Raw genomic sequence first — 18,562 nt, forward strand, 5'->3', positions numbered from 1 at the left:
TGCTCACAGTTTTAGAAATGTTTAGAGTGAGGTGCTTATCAGATATCAAGTAGAGATGCTCTGAAGAAAGGTAGACATGGGAGACTGAAGTTAAGAAGGGAGACTGGACACAAGATAAACATTCAGAAATCTCAGCATATAGACATCATTTAGAACTCTGTAATTAGGTGAATTCCTTGGTTTTGGGGGAACAGTTTTGGAAGAGTATTTAGCTCTGGAACACTCTTGCTTTATGGAGGTCGGGAAAATGAAGAAGAGAAACAGAAAAGGAATCTGTGAGCAAGAAGGCAGTGGGCAATGAGGGAATCCAAGAGGAAATGATGTCACTGGAAGCCAAGTGAAGACATTCTTCCAAAAAGACACCATCCAATGTGCCAAATTGCTGCTGAAATGTTAGTAAGATGAGGATCTTGAAATAACCATTTGTTTTGGCATCATGGAAGTGGTTTGATTGTGTTTTGATGTGTTGGGAAAGCAAATGCCTAAAATTCTTCATGGTGACCCAAGTGGCTTTATCATGTATCCAACAGCCCTTGCTGACTCTTCATTGCATTTCTAAACTTGACTAATGCTTAAAAATTTGTACTTTGTAATTTGAGTGTGACTGGTAGGATAAACAGGAGGATTTCCTTGAAGTGAAGGCTTCTAAGGTGGTTGGTGATCTAGAGCTCCTTAATTTGCAAAATGCCAAAGAGAAATGTATTAGCTTTAAGTTGTCTGAATTCCTTACATTCAATTATTTTCTTTGCAATAGGAGACTAACAAGTCCATAAAATAGATTAATGTAACTCAGGCACATTCCATTTTCTCTGGAAAGACATAACTCATTGCAGGCAAAAGAGTTTGCACAACACCTTTGCTTTAACTTTTTATCTTGTTTCCTGATAGGGCTGACAGAGATGAAACATGAAGTGCTTCAGGTACAAGATTAGTTGTACGGATTCTTGAGTTTTTAAACTTCAGTTTCAATTTTAATTGAGGCACTTCTTTGCATTTATTGTCTTCAGACCAATTAATATGTTAGTAATTAATCTTGTTTATTACCATATTCTCCTCCTCTTAGTGAAATCAACTATGAAAACATTATTGGTATATACAATCAATATTTGCTATCTCTTGCAAAACAAGTTGGAATAAATATAAATAAAGCATATAAACGTTAAAACTCTTACTATTAATGGAGCCAAAAATTATTCTCAGATATTCTGCCAATGTCCATTGTAGTTTTCTTAAAATATAATTTCTAACTGAAAACTATTCTATACATTTCTTCTACATAATACTCATAATTTTTTAAAGTTTCTATCCCATACAAGGTCAATTTATAGATGGTATGGACAAATATCAGGGAAGCTGGTTGGAAAAGAAAAATATATTTTACAAAATCTTCATACTGAATCCACAGTCTGAATCTATGATATGAACAGAAATTGTCTTTTACATACATAGCTTCTTGTAGCCAAATGTTGAGCCTTAAAGAGGTTAGAATTCGCTCTTTATTCCTCTTGCATTGCTGTCTGCTCACTTTCCTCTTGTGAAGGATTTTTTTTTTTCTGTGCTGTAGACATATGGTTACATATTTCACTACCTTCTGTTTGAAATTCATTGGTCTTGGTTCTGAGGTTGTTTTTCTGTTGGGTCACAATGTGTGCTCTTGAATTTTAATATGATAAACAATCTGTGCTAAAAACTTCTTGGTTTGATTCCAGATTAAAATCAAACAAATAACCAGCCAACCACCCTTTACTGAGTTGAAAATAAAAGTACACAGAGAGAAAGGATTATATCAGAAACCATTGTTGTGTGGCTCCCTCCCTGAGTCATCACTAGGCATAACACCGATTTGGTACATGTGATTTCAAGAAAGAGCTTGGTAGATTCAGTATGGGAAAACATGGATACTACCAGAAAATAGTTTGCTACACTTTTTTATCATGGGTTTAAATTTGCTTTCTCACATTTATTATTTTAAGTCAATAAGCAAAGAGGTTATTGAGTATCAGTGATAGGAATACAACAGAGCCAAGTTCAAATTCTATTTTGGACATTTAGTGAAAGATTTAATGCAGTGACTCACATTCTCTGTGCCACAGTTTTCTTAAACTTATAATAGTGACAATCCTGACATTATGGGATTATAGTGATGAGGATTATACCTATGAATTTAAGGAAAAAACTAATGAAAAATATGTGCACTGATAGGTTTTAATTGTAAATTGAATAATATATGTCTTGGAAACAAATGATAAGTTTCCAGGTGTGCAATGAGTATAGAATAAAAGGAAACTTCTCATTTACAAGTGAGAAAACTTTATGATTCATATTGTAAATTGTAACAAAGAACAGCTTGAAATTTTAATTAAATTGTCTCACTAGGAATCATCTAGATACAAATTTGTAGAGGTCTAAAAATATCAAAATTAAAATTTTCACTCACTGCATAAGTTATAATATTTCCAGTATCATTTCAGAAAATTAAAAGACTATTTATCCTTCCTAGGATGAAAAAATAGCAAAAGTGGACTTCATAAGTGGATAAAGATGCTGATTTCCTATGATATCTGTTACCTGTGTGGCTGTCTATCTATCCATCTGTAGATACACATATATGTTTAGACATCTCAGTAGAATTGCAAAGTGCTTATAAGAAAACGCCAACAAAATCTCAAATTTAAATGTAGGGCATATTTGCCTTTAATCACCATCATACCTGATCTCAATATTCCTCAAAATTTGAAGTACTAATACATATTGTCAGACAGATATGTCTAATATATGAGTTAAAATGACTGATGACAAAATCCTAATGTGTAGTATCAACAAAAGGGTGAAATGATCAGGTTGCATACACTTGGGGGCTTTCCAATGATGGCATGTAAAAGAGTGCCATACTTGTCACCCTTGATTTTGTTCAAGGAGTTTGTGCAACCTGATCTACAAACAGTAATAGATCTCAGTATCTTTTGGAAGATAAAATCTTGAATCATTTAAGGACACAGCAACAAAATTAACAGTTTTCATACTTTGGTTTATTGTAAAATTTAGCAAAGTTTTCCTTGTAATCCCTGACCCCTTGCTCTGAAAATAAAAGCAAAAACATAATTATTGCTTATTCTTTTCCCCCTACTTTGTTTGTGCTACTCTAAAAGAAGGGAGGAAAATCATTTTAATAAATAAAAATAGAGATGTAACAGAGAAAAATAAATCAGTCTAGATGAGAAATATTAGGAGCAACAGAAATGTCATTAAGCAGTTTAAAAATAAGCTTCTTTTAAAAGGTTGTCTTATTTTACAAAATCACACCAAAAATATAGCAGCGGAGAAGAAGGATACATACAAGTTAATTGCACACGAGTCCCATGCAAAAAACTGGGTCATTAGCCAAAGCAGTAGTAGTCAGAATCCAATTTAGGAGGCTTGTGCAGGGCTTGTGAGTCCTCTATGATGGAGCCGTCACTGAACTGGTCAAAGTCTGAAGGGGTCTGATGGCCTGGGACATCATCAGCCAAAGTGTCCAGGTAGCTTCCCACAGAGATGCCATCTAGCCCATCACTGCCATCCTGCAGGCTGTTGTAGCTGCCGCGTAAGGAGGTGCTCTGGCTCTCCAGCAGGCTGCACAGACTGCCACTGAGACTGCTGCCTCGGCTAGTGATGGTGGCTTTCTCTTCCATCATCCACTTGATGGACTCGATGCTCTCATTGATGAGGAGCAACTGGCGCATAAGTCTGACATCTGTGGCTCTGAGGTTAACCTATGAGAAAGAGGGAGACAGGAAAGACATGCCAGTTATTCTACATACTTAACAAACTCCAAATTCATGTGGATACTGTCTGTTACAGTCTACGATTTTAAATCCACAGAATAAAATACAAGTATACTTGATCTCAGGATCTCTTTGGAAATTGCTGACCGTCGGCAGGAGTCATAATCAAAGAACTCGCTTTCTGCCAGATGCATCAGAAAAAGGGTCTATAAAATTCCCTCTGTATCCCTGACTCTAACCAAGCTACCAGAAAATAGTGTATTGAATGTCAAAATCTCTGCTGAGAGAGAGATTCTCTCTTGTTAATAGTTTATCCAAGTTTACATGGGAATGTATATCCACACTAAGGGGTAGGGAAAAGGAGAAGGTATAGAAATTAATACATCTCATCAGCATCATGGGACTTCTACTTATTGAGTTATACTGTGCTAAGCATCATTATAAAAAATTCAACGTTAATTAGCAAAAGCTAATAACACTGTACATCAGCCTTACTATTTTTATTCTTATTTTACAGATGAATAAATTGAAGTCTACAAAAAAGGGTTAAGAGTACAGGAAAGGCTACACTCCTCATGACTACATTGGCACAAGCAATAGGGACTATTACTTTTACTATTAACAAGAACCAAAATGACCTAGTATTCCCTGAATTGAAAAGGGTGCTGCTGCACAGGGTGACACAACTTACAAGATGAAGGCTACCAATATTATTGGAGATCTAAGTATTTGTTTTAGATATGTCAGGGACACTCTAATCAAAATTGGGATATAAAAATGTCCTGGGACTCCCCTAAGAGCCATCTAAGTGTGTAGTCCTTTTGCCAATTCTAAGATATTTCAGAGAAATCTGTTTCCACAGCCATAAAGCAGGATGTTTTCGTATGCCCCAGAATTTAATGAGAACCCTTTACAACATCAACTACATAGTAGCTTAGGGAAGAGAACTCTCATGATTGCCCCTGTTCCTGTTGAAACTGGATAGAAGTGGATCCTCTAAAGATCTGTGTGCCTGGTCTTGGTTGGCCACTAGAAGTTCCGCTCATATTCATTATGGTTTGAACATGGATTTTTTGTTATTTAACTTGCGGTATTAGCCCAAAAGGCTGGGCCAGGCCAATTCTCTCTTTACAATCCAAGACTAACTTAGATTTGTGGGTTTCTAGAATTATCAAAAGCACTCATTCTTGAATGACTCAAGCCAGAAGAGAAAAAGGAGTTCATTGTATTCCAAGATATGTATTCATATAAAAATATTTCCTGGTGAAGAGTTAATCCATAACTGAAGGTGAACTTTGGCTTCTATGAACATGACAAACAATCCTCAGTAGAGATATAATTTACACTCATGTCTTCAATAGATGTAAGGTTACAGGTTTTAGAGACACAAAAGTGCAAGTAGAAATTCAAGATGAAAAAAGTACACATTAAGAAAAAAATTTGCTGGGATATGAAATTGACTAATGAATTCTTCATCTTCTCTGAGAAAAGCATCAAGAATAAATTGACTAGATAGAATACAGGGAAATTTATTTCTCTCTGAAATGTTCATGAAGTGAAGGATGTGAACTTAGTAAATCTTGATGTTCCTCTGTTTTTGATGGTGTCTCAATGACCTTGCAATAACTTTATGTTGGAGAAGGAGGTTTTGGCAGTCTTTATGCTCAAATTCACTCTCATACTCCATGAGTCATTGTGACATCATTCAAGTTAGAAATATTACAAATATTTACAAATGACCAACAATGTGCCTGGGTACATTGAGAAGCGCAGAAAGATCAATATCAGTTAAACTCTTACAAAATCCTTTAGCAGACATCTGTACTTGATGCACCTTGCTGTGCCCATCATAGGCATGGTGCAATATCAATGTGACCATTTCCAAATAGCTCCCCAAATGGACCACAGCTGCATATACTCACATTTCCACCCTGTTCATGGAAGTGTTTCAGCCCAAGTTCTGCTTTGGGCATGTGCCCTGATCTTCCCCTCACTTAAAGTACCTCACTTCCATTCTTTCAAATTCTTCACGTTCTAGTTCTATTTCTTCTGTCAAGCACTCCTTGCTGACTCTAGCCTGTCCTGCTGGCCCATTTTATCTCTATAGTCTGTTTGGTTTATAACTTAAAATGAGCTTTATTTTATACAATCTTATAGTGGTAATAATTACTGTTCCTTTTAGACTTTCCCCAAAGAAAGAAGCCATGTCTTACATGAAACTCTGTATCATTATTATTATTATTAGTAGTAGTAGTAGTAGTACTGGAGATTGAACTCAGGGGTACTTTAGTACTGAACTACATCCCCGGCCCTTTTTATATTTTTCATTTTGAGACACCATCTCGCTAAGTTGCTAAGGATCTTGTTAAGTTGCTGAGGATGGCCTCAAACTTGTGATCCTATTCCTTAGCTCTAGAGTCACTGGGTTACAGGCGTGAGTCACCATGCCCAGCCTGAAACTATATCTTAAGGTCTCTTCTAAGCACTGATTGATTTTTGAGAAATAGTCAAAATTTTAGCATCTGTGAAAGTTCATCTCTTAATATAGTCACAAATATATGTTCCCAGAAACCATGTCACTGTTGGGGTTAATATGTACTTAGAATAAATTTTCTGTCAGCAATTTTTGTTTTACTTACACAGTGGCTGCATCAAATACTTTTTAAAACTTTTATCGAGCAATACGAATAAAAGGGGAGTAAGGCTATGAAGCAACAAAGCTTCCTTTGACCATGAAATGATCTATTTAAATAAGAAAATCTTTTGTATCTGAAGGCAAAACATTCACAGGCCGTTGAACTATTGTTGGGGAAAAATATGACGAAAGTAGGTCGGTTAGAACGAGTTGATCTGGCTGATAATGATTATGGATTTAACTGTGTCTAACCCTGTGTCCTCTGAGAAGAGTAAACAGCTTCCCTGTGTGGGAGCGCTGGGTGTGCTGGTTCACACGCCTGGCTGCTGGTCTGGTACTGGAGCTCCAGGCTCAGAGTGCCCTGGCTCACAGTCTGCATTCTCCAAGAACTAAGGTGTGGTTATGCTACTGATGAAAGCATGAGCAATCCACCAAAGAACTAAATCACAATGTTGCTTCTGTCTCCAGTAGCTGCCCCACCTTTCCTCAGTGTTACTCATTTCAGTCTTTAGGAAGTCTGGCCATCAATTAAGAACAGAGTAGCCTTGCCTTGGCAGCACAAATCCTGGTGATTCTTTCAGCTGGGGTCTCATGACTTTACTCTGAGAATATTGAGAGTTGGAACCCTCTTCAGGATCTGAGCTTAAATGCTACCTCCTTGGAGAACCTGTTCTCCTGATCAATCATGGTATCCAGTCCTCATGCGTATTTTTATATTTCTGTAGGTCTTTTGTTTCATTCATAATGTTTATGACTAATTAAAATCATCCTGCTTTTCATGTGTTTTTTCTCTGCCCACCCCCACAAACATGGAGGAGTTGTGGAATACTTGGTCCATCCTACTTGTAACTCTGAGCCAAGACTGAAAGAGTGCCTGACACATAGTAGGTACTCTATCAGGATCTGTCCAGGCACTAAACAACCAGCTTTGATCCAGACTGGAATAACTAATGGGAACCTGGAGTTTTGCTGTGGGTCAGTGATATGTGACTGAAGAGGAAGGAAAGTGGTAATTCAGAAAGAACATTTCAATATTGAAGTGTTCCCAGTATATGGTCTTATTTCTATTCATTTCAAATTTTAGGCATTGAGTAATTGCAGTAAGATTCCTCCTTGCTAAAATTTACAGAATACAAGATAATTTTTCTAAAAGGAAGTGGACTTCAAGGTGTGAGTCACACTCCAAACATTATTCTGTTTGCTTAGAGGTGATAACTGAGCACAGCACAGGTGTTCTGTAAACATCTGGTGAAATGAATGGAACAAAGGGAACATACAAACAGGGCACGTACTCCCCGCCAAAAAAGTATTTGGATTCCCCTCCCCATCTCTAGTCCTTACAGTTTCTGCAGAGTGGTTCTTCTTTATCCTAAGTTTCTCATGCTTTAAGATTGTGGAATAATAGCTGTTTGTATTTTAGGGAGAATGCTAAAACTTCATGTAATTTTTGGATAAGTGGTGAACTGAGTCTATGGTAGAATTTGAAATAAAAAAATCTTGAAAAATCAAATATTCCTATTAGTAAACTTTTCTAGATCTGTTTTCTTTCAAATTACCATTTTTAATACTGACAGAATGCAAAGGTTATGAATTGGCATAATGAAATCCAAGAAAGAATGTGGTCAAACTTTCAACTAATCAAGGAGCTGCTATTAAGTTCACTTCTTTTGTGGTATTGTATGAGAAATGTGGTACAAGACTCCAGTTCACCTCTGATGTGATCTACCTGTGACCTTTGGGCAAAATGACTCTGCGTAGAGAAGTTCAGTTTCCTAACACATGAGGAAAAATCATGGTTTTATTCTGAGCTCCAATGAGCCATAGGGTTCAATAAAAGGTGGATGGTAAGGCAGTTCTATGAGCAAAGACAAATTTTTCCCAATTAAGACTGAATTCAACTCAGGAGTTCTCTTATATTACTGTCTGCATTTCATACTGAGGTTGCATTTCAGCTGTCATTTGATAAAGAGGTTCTGCAGATGAGATAATCCCAGGATTTCTACCCGTTCTGACATTTGATTCTTGTTTTTTCCTGGGGCTGTTTAATTACTAAATTGTTTCAGCTACAAAAGTTATGTAGACTATAGAAGAGACAGAAAGATCAATTTTTGCTGGTCAATAGATTCAACAAAAGATGCTGCTGATAAAACACCAGAAGTTTGAGCTCTTTCTTGCATTTTATTGACCTTATCAGAAATATGTGGTAATTTTTATAATAGTATGTGCTCTTACCATTTAGGCTTCAGTAAAAGTCATGTTTGTGTTCCAAGACAAACATGCATATCATGTTTAATATGTCCATAAATTAACTGAAGTGTACACATGAGCTGTTGAGTGAATCTTCCATAGAGGGATGGTTTTCATTCTATCTTGCCATATGGGAAGCTTGGATAGCACTTTGTAATCACAACTCTCCTAAAGTCCTCCCCCACTATTTTTATCCTTTATTTATGAATGTCAACAGATAAAAGCAAGACATCTCCCAGTTATGCATTCCTACTGTAAAATTCACAATATCCACAATATAAATCTCCAATGTCCTGATAGTTATAATGTGAATTAGAAGGAAGAAAGGCTTTTTCTTTTTTTCAAGCCCATAATCAAGTTCATGAAGAAAAGAAAACAGATTAGACTTGCCTTTTAAATGTGACACTCTAACCCTAGATTCTAACTGGGAGAAACAAATCAGCATTTTTCTTTGATTTGTTTTGGGGAAAGAGTTTAATTCTGGAAATGCTTCTTTTCTAACTTGTCTAATCACTGTTACTTTATATATATTTAAAACTTAAAGCATCTGTACTGCTTGAAGAGCTCTTGTAAAAAGGAGCCTGGAATATTTTTCCAACAGCTTATCTCAGTTTATTTGCAAGTTCCCTTGCATAAACTCCTCCTATCCAAATCTGCTCCTTCTCCAAATTTACCACATTCTCAATTTGATGATCATAGAAGATTTTTGGCATACCCATTCTTAAAATTTCTGACAACTTTATTAATGGTAAAATATTAATTTATAAAGTACTCCTCTAGCTGTTTTCTCAGAGGACCCACAAGGATATTATTATCTTTTTGCAGTTCGAAAAGCCACTATAAAACATTCGTTTTTACCAAATGCTTTTTCATCTGGAATCTTCAGGAGAAAAACCTGCAGCCATATAGAAGTCAAGGCTGTTACTTCAGCATTTTCTTTCCCTTTCTCAGTTGGTTCAAAATTTACAGCAAAATTTCTTTCTAATTGGACCATGGAGGCTTCTGTTTTTATATGCATCAGCTTGTCTTCTTCCATTTGTGTTGTTTATGGGTGGAACTGAACAATAACTAAAGCAGTTCATTCATTTCCAGAAACCATATAGAAGAGTAATTTCCCGAAAGGCTGAATTGCACACATAAAAACAGTGTCATCAACACAGTTGACTGATGGATGTTGTTTTGATCACATAGAAAGCTCTATCTGATTTATTTGAAAAAGGGCATGTGATTCCTCTGAATCTTAAGCATAAATGCCTGCCAGAATGCCTGCTCATGAGACCTGTACAACTCCTCCTGGTAAGTCTTCCGGTTACTAAAGGAGCACACACAGATTTTCAGTCTTATTCCATCAGGGTCTAGATCAGTTTGATACCTACAGTCCTATGACGTTGATTCTTTTTTCCATATTGTAATAAAGGAAAAGTTATTTCCCTGAGTGCTTTTAAAATACATGTGCAAAGTTTAATTGTGACTAAGGCAACAGACTGCAAATCACCTGAACTGAGATTACTCAGAAGATTTAACAAAAACACGGACTCCCCAAGTTCACAGCAGAGAAGCTAATACACACGGAACCAGAGAAGTGTGTCTCTAGAAAATTATAATAAATATTCTGCATATTTATTTTTTCCAATTTAAAACTTAAAGTAGTATTTTTATATAGAAGACTAGGACATGGTAATGTGCTCCTCTGTGATCTGTAGCAGCCATGTTTACATTGTAAGGGAAGGATATAGAATGGTGTGCTGGTAATTAATTGTTCAATAACCAGCTCCCTAGGAAAAATATATACATGTATGCATACACACTTACATACTATCTTAGTCAGCTTTCTGTTACTGTGACAAAGTACCTGGTATAATCAACTTATACAGGGCAAAGATTTATTTTGGTTTGTGCTTTCAGAGGTTGTAATCCATGGTTGCTTGGCCTCAATCACTCTGGGCCTGTGGTAACGCAGTACCTAATAGCAGGAGAGTGTGGCAGAGAAACTGTGTTCATTTCCAGGCCACTGAGATGCAAAGAGGGAGAGGAGAGGAGTCAAGGTCTCAATATTCCCTTCAAGGGCCACCCCAATGACCTAACTTCCTATTGCTACTCTCACCTCTTAAGGGGTCCACCACACCTCAACAGAATCACAGGCTGGGGACCAAATTTTTAACACATGGTCCTCTGATGAACATTTAATTTCCGAACTAACCATATATATAAGTGTAATATAAATTGTGCCTATATAAAAGGTATATAGCATACTTTATAAAAATAATAAAACATAAAATAACTTTTTATTATAAATTTTACATAACCAATTAATTCTCAGGGTATGCTTTTGTTCATTCTTACTAAACTCTTCAGAGCATAACAACCTCTGATTGCAGTGCAAATAGGATTTCACAAATAGTGGTGGTCACAATTTAACTCTTTTTTCAATAATTTTTTAATCATTAAATCTGATATGTCATTTACTGTTAAGCTATTTCTCATGTAGTGCAAATTATATCCGTTAAACAGAAACCTGTTTTAGCCTCAGGATTCTGTCAGAACTTTATCAATTCATCAATGATATGAGAAACTTCTTTACTGAATTGGATAACAGTTTCTGACTTGCTGGAGAATATTTCATTCCCCTACAATTAGTAGATCAACAACTAGGGACATGCCACACTTTTTAAGTTTAATTTGCTTTAATATTAACATTTTCTCCATCACTTTCTTAAGCTTAGAATCAACACAATAAAACTCAAGTCCTTATTTATATCTTTTATAATTTCTGGGGTCTAAAAACTTCTATCATGGCCAATCTCAAGGTCCTGATGTGATGCTACGAAACATGGAATTGATAAGATGCTCACTAGTATTTTCACTCTTTAGATATAACAGGTACTTTACAAAACTTCAAGAAAATAATAAATAGTAAAAGTAAAATAATTAGGAACCTATTAATATTGAGTATGTACTGCTTTTGTTTTGAATGTAACATTTATTCATAGATGTGTAATAGTTCAGAAAACTCCTGAAAATGTAATAAACAGCTCACACATCTTGTGATATGTCAATTAGAGATGTTCAATTTATCCCTTAGTGTTTTTATTTTTCTGTATATAATTAGAATCAGAATATAATTTTATTTCTTCAAATGAATATAATTTGAGGTAAATGCAAAATACAGTGAAATTATTAATGTCTTTTATAAAAAATGTCAAGTACTGAATACAGATTAAATTATTTCTGCATCATTGAGACATGAAATATATTGGGAAAGTAAATAATCAAGTTACAAAATCTGAAAATCACTTAGATGAGCATTTACATTTTCATGTTGTGATAATTTTTGATGAATATATTTCTAAAATAATGGTGTACAATTCTTTATGTTTGTAAACAGAACCATGATCCAGATAGTATGGGGTACCATGGTCAATAATAAGCTTTATAATGCAGAGGTATTCAACAATGCACTTAAGGGAAATAAGGTCATAATACCCCATTTTAGATGGTGCATCTTCTCTTTCTGTAATTTTTTGATGCTGTCACTTGTTGTTTGGCATAGTTTTTAGGTCCCCTATTTCTTATTCTCCCAATTCTATTTTGAATCTGCTATTCATAGCCCAGTTGTGCTTCAGTATCCTTATATATTTTTTTCTGTTTCCTGAGTAGGGGAGAACTAAATTGCAAGGACAATAGATCTTTGCAATTATTAAAAAGTTACCAATAAGTAGGTAAAATTAAGTGAGGAAGCAAACTCTTCGACACAGCCCTGCTCTTAGAGCATGAATCTCCTCCAATCTTTGTTGTATAGACGGATCACCTAGAAATCTGGCTAAAATTTCTATTTAGTTCAATAGTTTCATCATTTTGTATTTCTAACAAGTTCCCAATAGATACTGATCAGATAAGCGGATTTTAAAAATCTCTCCACTATCCCCTCTCCTGGTCTTTGTATCCTCACACAGTTCCCTGCCATTGTGTGTAGACTGAGCCTACAGACTGTTTCCAAAGAACAGAATAGGGCAAAAGTCACAGGGTATTACTTATGAAACACATTACTAGATTGTGGCTTCTGTCTGGGGTACAACAGTGTCTGGCTTTTTCTGGCAGAAGCCATCCTCCATGCTGTGTACTGGCCCATGGTGAGATTCACATGGTAAGGAACTATGATCACTGGTCAACAACTAGCAAGGAAAAGGACCTGTCGTCTGCAACTGGGCACATAAGTGATCATGAAGTGGATCCTCTCTGAATTGGGCTTTCAGGCACCAACTAACACTTTGATGGCAGTTTTGTGAAAGAGCCTGAGCCAGGGACACAAGTTAATCTGTGCACAGACTTCAGACTCACACAGACTAGGGAATAATACATATGTGATTTTGGAGTTGCTAATTTTGAGGTTACTTATTACATATAGCATGAATAACTAATATACCAAAGCTGATATTATACAGGCCATAGTTTAAATTTTGTGAAGGCTTGGAGATTTTTCTACTGGTAGATAATTTGGAATGGTGGAACCACTGTGTCAATGGAGTTCTACTCTTCTGATACATTACTTTGCAGTTCGAAAAAAAAGTCATGAATAGAGTAAGTAGTTAAATATTTACGGACAGAAACAATGAGTGTTCAGGGAAGTCAAGGTTCATCAAAGCGGCCAGGGCATCTCCCATGGGACAACCTTTCTTCTCCCTTAGAGAAGCTGGTTACTTACACTGAAGGGAAAATGACAGATGATATGCTTGGTAATTGGTGCCACAGGTAATGCTCTCAATGGATTTCATTTACAAAACTCCTTATAATGTGAGGGTCATAAAATGTAGCAAATATACTGAGAAACTAAGTTATGCTTAGATAATAATATTCAGATACAACTTGAAGAGTTTAGAAGACACAAAGAGATGAACATACTGACAACTTTATCAAATTGTAATTTCAGAATTCCCCTTTTAATTTGAAACTGTATTCTAACTTGGCCCTCACTAGAGCCAAAATAAGAAGAGATTAGGATGGGGATAAGTGTTATATAAGTACTGAGCTGTCTCTTATGAGCCAGATATTTTTTCATATATTAATTCATTTTCTTTGGAAAGATTTATCTGTAGAATAGTTCTTTTACCTAGAAAAAACTGAAAATTTGCCATTTTATTGTACTTTTTACCCGATGACAATAATTTGTGAATATTTGAAATGCTTTACTTCATAAAGCTGAGGATCAATTTTCTCTTGTTTTTCATATGATCCCTAAACACTGACTAAATATTTTCATTTGGCAATCTTGGGTGGGACTCTTCAAATGGGAGAGTCTCTATAGCTGGGAGCAATGATCTAACTCTGACTAGCTGGGATCAGAGATCGGAAGGACAGCCAATAAAAAAATAAAAATAAACTTTTATATTTCAATTCTTAACAACACATTGACTTTCTAGTCTAATGATTTAGTCAGTCTCACCTTTTAAAAATGGCTTTGAGAATACTAATAAAAGTATCTGCCATTAGTCAAATGCTTCCTAGTAACCATGTACTTAACTTGATGCCTTAAATATTAATTTATGTAATAAATTTAATGTCATCATCACAAAAAACTATGATAAAGCTGATTATTATTTTCATTGTTATTCTAGTCTGACATGTAAAGAGCTTAGAAGTTGTTATTCCCATCTTCCCAAGGAGAAGAAAGCTGAACAAACTGGAAATTCAATAACTATTCTAAGGATAATCAGAGTATTGAGGTCACAGGACAAATCGTATGGCCCTAGAATACTAGTCAATACACAGAATCATAGTTTACTGGAAACAGAAGCCCAGAAGCAGAAGGTCAGCTAGAATCAATGTCAGTAGGAACTTTAAACTGCAATTGATGAATTGCTGGAGACTTTGTGTGGACATGAGAGTTAGAAACTCTAAGCAGGCAGTGTCAGGTAGAACTCCTCACTTGCATGAGTTTTACCTCCTGGAGCCATATCAAGTTCTTATTATCCACCCTGTTTCTGATAGAGGGAAGGAAGCTTTGAAATACACATTGACCACTCTCTTCTCTTTACCTAGGCCTGTCCTTAAGGGAAATCATTTTACCAGATCTTAACATAATGGGGGATGGTCACTAAAGCCTAGCCAACCTATGAGAAGGAAATACCCACCTAAGCTCACTGGAAGACTGGACTTACCCATGGATTATAGAGTATTTGTCCTTCCTCTATATTCTACTACCATATCAGCAAGGCTACAGGGGAGTTACAGCGAAAGAGCTTCAGGCCCCTGACCCTATTTAAAGCATATTCAAAAGAACCCAATAAAAATAGAGTAGACAGAAACAAGAATACCAGAGGAAAATTTACTCACTGACACCCACCTCCCAGCAATAGCAAACAATGAACAGAACCTAATGCCCCCACACATAAACACAAAACATCACACTAATAGCCTATCTCAGCCCCTTCTACATATTCTAAACACTATCTCAATTATATTCAAACTGTATAAAATCAAATAAGGGATGGGGGAAATCTTGAAAAAAGCCAGGAAGGAAACACCTTACAAGGAACAAGGATAAGCAATAAACTGGATGTTTCTTCAGAAACCAAGTGAGCAAGAACAGTGCAGAGTAAAATATTTAAGTCCTGAAGGAACAAAGAATCAATGAAAATTCTATATGCAAAATAATTATAACTCAAAGTAAAGGAGAAGATAAAAAAGATTCTGGTGATGGACATTGGTGGTAGCTGCACAGCAATAGGACTCTCCATAGTGCCACTGGACTGAATACTTAAAAGTGGTTAAAATAGATTTTGTTATATATATTTTTACATTATTAAAAATATTGAAGGAAAACTAAAGCTTTTCTCAGACAAACAAAAATTGAAGGAATTTGCTGCTAGCAGATCTGAAGTGCTTCAGAGAGAAGGAAAATGTATAGACCAATTTAGATTTACATAAAGAATGCAGGAGTACTAGGGGAGGAATAAATGAATATAAAATACATTATTTTTTATACTTAAATGATCAAACAGGTAACAGTTCAAGGTAACCACCACCACCACCTCCACAATTTATTTAGTGGTAGCTTATATATAAGTGAAATGGATGACAGTGATTTTATAAGGAACTCAAAGGAAGAATCAGGAATACTCTGGAAGATAGTACTGAACTACCATGAAGTGGCATGATATTTGAAAGTAGACAGATTGACTGAAAATGTATATTGAAAATTCCAGGGCAGCCACTAATTTTTTTTTTTGTATTTTAAAAAAGAAATACAATAGGTAGTCTATGCAAAGAGAAATGGAGGGGCTGGGATTGTGGCTCAGCGGTAGAGTGCTCACCTAGCATGGGCGGGACCTGGGTTCGATCCTCAGCACCACATAAAAATAAAGGCATTGTGTTGTGTCCATCTACACCTAAAAAAAATAAATATTTTTTTAAAAAAGAGAAAATGGAATCTCATAAAATGCCCATTTTAAACCACAGAATTGTAAGACAAGGAAAAAAGGGGGAAGGGGAGGAGAGGGAAAGAAAAATAAGAATGAACAAAGGAAACAATTAGAAAACAGTTACATATATGATATATATTAGTTCAACTATACCAAATGTTACATTAAATGTGAAGAGTCCAAAAACAGCAATTAACAGATGGAGACTGAAAAAACAAACAAAACCTGACTCTGTGTTGTCTACAAGAAACATACTATAGATATAAAGACACAGTGCTCTCCTTATGCAGCTGAAGGAAAAGGGCACTCAGCGAAGTAAGGTATCCTTGTTCAAGTTCTTGTAGCTTTAAAGTGGCAAAGGTAGAACTGCAGTGAAGTTAATTTAGCTACATATTCTTAGTCTCTCCACAGCCTAGAAATGGTCTTTATATTCCCAGGCTGAGAGAAACAGCCAGACTCTTCCAAACCTAACTGATAATCCCTCAGTTTAGCATAACCAGTTATCCTTTTCAATCTCGATTCTGGGCATTAGTTGTTCATAGAATCAGGAAAATATGGTTGTATAGTGGCCAAAGGACTAATTGAGGAACTGAGAAAGGCCATTAGTACTTATTGAGTACACTCAGGATATTTTTCTGGATGCTGCTAGAACACAGAGACAACATTAACTGTCGCTTCAACTCAAGAACTTTACAATATAGAAATGGAAATCATAGTACCTTATTTTTTTTTTCTTCTAGGCCTCCAACAAAAATTTAAAAAATAAATATTAGTACAATCCATTTATACCCCAAATTTCCTTGAGAATATCTATAGACTTCTAAAAGCCTAACAACATAAAATTGTTTTAAAAACATATCCCACATTTGGAAATGAAGTGAAGTTTGAATGTCTCCCCAGCAACACTGGAGCACACCCTAAGAGGCCCATCAAAGTCTTATTTGTCTGTGGGGATATGCTTTTGTGTGATCTGCTGTTTACTATTGACTTTCCTGAGACTTAGAAAGTTATAATTTGTAGATTTGTGTCTCGAAGAAAGATAAATGGCTTTGGTCTAGTGAAAACAGATTCTCAAAGTTAATTTTATTGTGTAATGACATTTGACACCTTTGTCCCTAAATTAAGAAACTGATTTCATATGTCTTTCCTGCAATAACATGTACCCTGTTCCTCTAATTCTCTTTTTAACCAGCTGTACCTCATTACTGGTTTTCTCATCAAATGAGCTCAATCAATCTTTTTTTTTCTTTTTTTTATTGTCAATTGGCCTTTATTATATTTATATATTTATATGTGGTGCTGAGAATTGAATCTAGTGCCTCACACTTGATAGGCAGGCGATCTACCACTGAGTTACAGCCCCAGCCCATGTTCTGTCTATATTTGTATAAGAGTCAGATTTGTGACTTTACACTTTGGCATATTTGCAGGTTGCTCTTAATAAGCACAGTGTGATCATATACTAGATCTGGCTCAATAGGTTCACCTAAGAAGTTTCTGGAATGAATCATGAACTGCAATAGAACTTTACCTTTCTGACTCTTTGTTTCTTTTTCTGGTTCAGTGTTCTGGTTTGTTTGTTTTGTTGTTTCAGATTACATCCTTATAGTTTCTTTTGTTTAACTCATTGGCTAGGAAATGTCCATTTTTACAACTAGATAGTAGATTGCTATGCTGGTCTCAATTATATAGTCAAAAGATTCCCCATGTATAAAACATTATGTGTAAAACAGTCAATTCCAGGGACTAGTGGGTACTGAGAATTGAGGCCAGTAAAGGTCACATAATCTTTAAATTATTTCTCATTTGGGGTGACTGTAATTAGCCATCTGGTTTCATGATGTGATTACTTGCTGATTCATATTGGATGATGGAAATCTATCCTCTGTTATGAGAGAAGTAACAAGCTTATTTTTCTGTTTCTCTATTGTTTGCCTGTGTGTTGATTTGTCTGCTCAAATCCATGAAGAAAATATTTTGTTTCCATTGAATAGGAGAATAACCCATTGAGACTGTTTTTTCTAGTGCCCTGTACCTTAGGTCACAGAATTGAAATTTTAAGTCCTGTGGTGATTGTGTGTTTAATAGAAAAAAACCTTTTACCACTCGTTAATAGGAACATGAAACATTTTTCAACTTCTAAAATATTAATTACAATATATCTTAAGTAAAAGTAAACTTTTCTTGTTATAGAGGCTAATAAAAACTTGCAAAAATTTAATATTCCCCGAATTATGAGAAAATAAACTGAACTCTTTCTGTGGAGAAATGTTCTGTCTTTCTATGGGGAAAAATTCTACCAAAATAATGATAACTCAGAAGCATTTTCATATAAGAATCAAAGTGACTATGTAGACACATATCAGTTTGATAATTTTAGTTTATACATAGTTAACTGTTATTTCCTTGTTTTGTTGATATGGAGAATAAATACATGAGATAATATTTTGAGATTTGGATTTATTTTTTAATGAGATACTAGTTAATCTTTAAAACAT

The 18,562-nt window shown here is 35.4% G+C and overlaps 1 protein-coding gene across 1 annotated transcript in view; it reads right to left on the reverse strand.

The window, feature by feature from the left end:
• Positions 1-3,063: 3,063 nt before the first annotated feature.
• Lurap1l (leucine rich adaptor protein 1 like) overlaps positions 3,064-18,562 on the reverse strand; it is a 41,240-nt gene continuing 25,741 nt past the window's right edge. The window contains exon 2 of the mRNA XM_076843425.2: positions 3,064-3,752. Coding sequence (XP_076699540.1) covers positions 3,378-3,752 — 375 coding nt within the window. The 3' untranslated portion in view covers positions 3,064-3,377. The remainder of the gene's footprint in view (positions 3,753-18,562) is intronic.

Source organism: Callospermophilus lateralis, chromosome 2 (genome assembly GCF_048772815.1).
Source record: "Callospermophilus lateralis isolate mCalLat2 chromosome 2, mCalLat2.hap1, whole genome shotgun sequence".
NCBI classification, from domain to species: Eukaryota; Metazoa; Chordata; class Mammalia; order Rodentia; family Sciuridae; genus Callospermophilus; species Callospermophilus lateralis.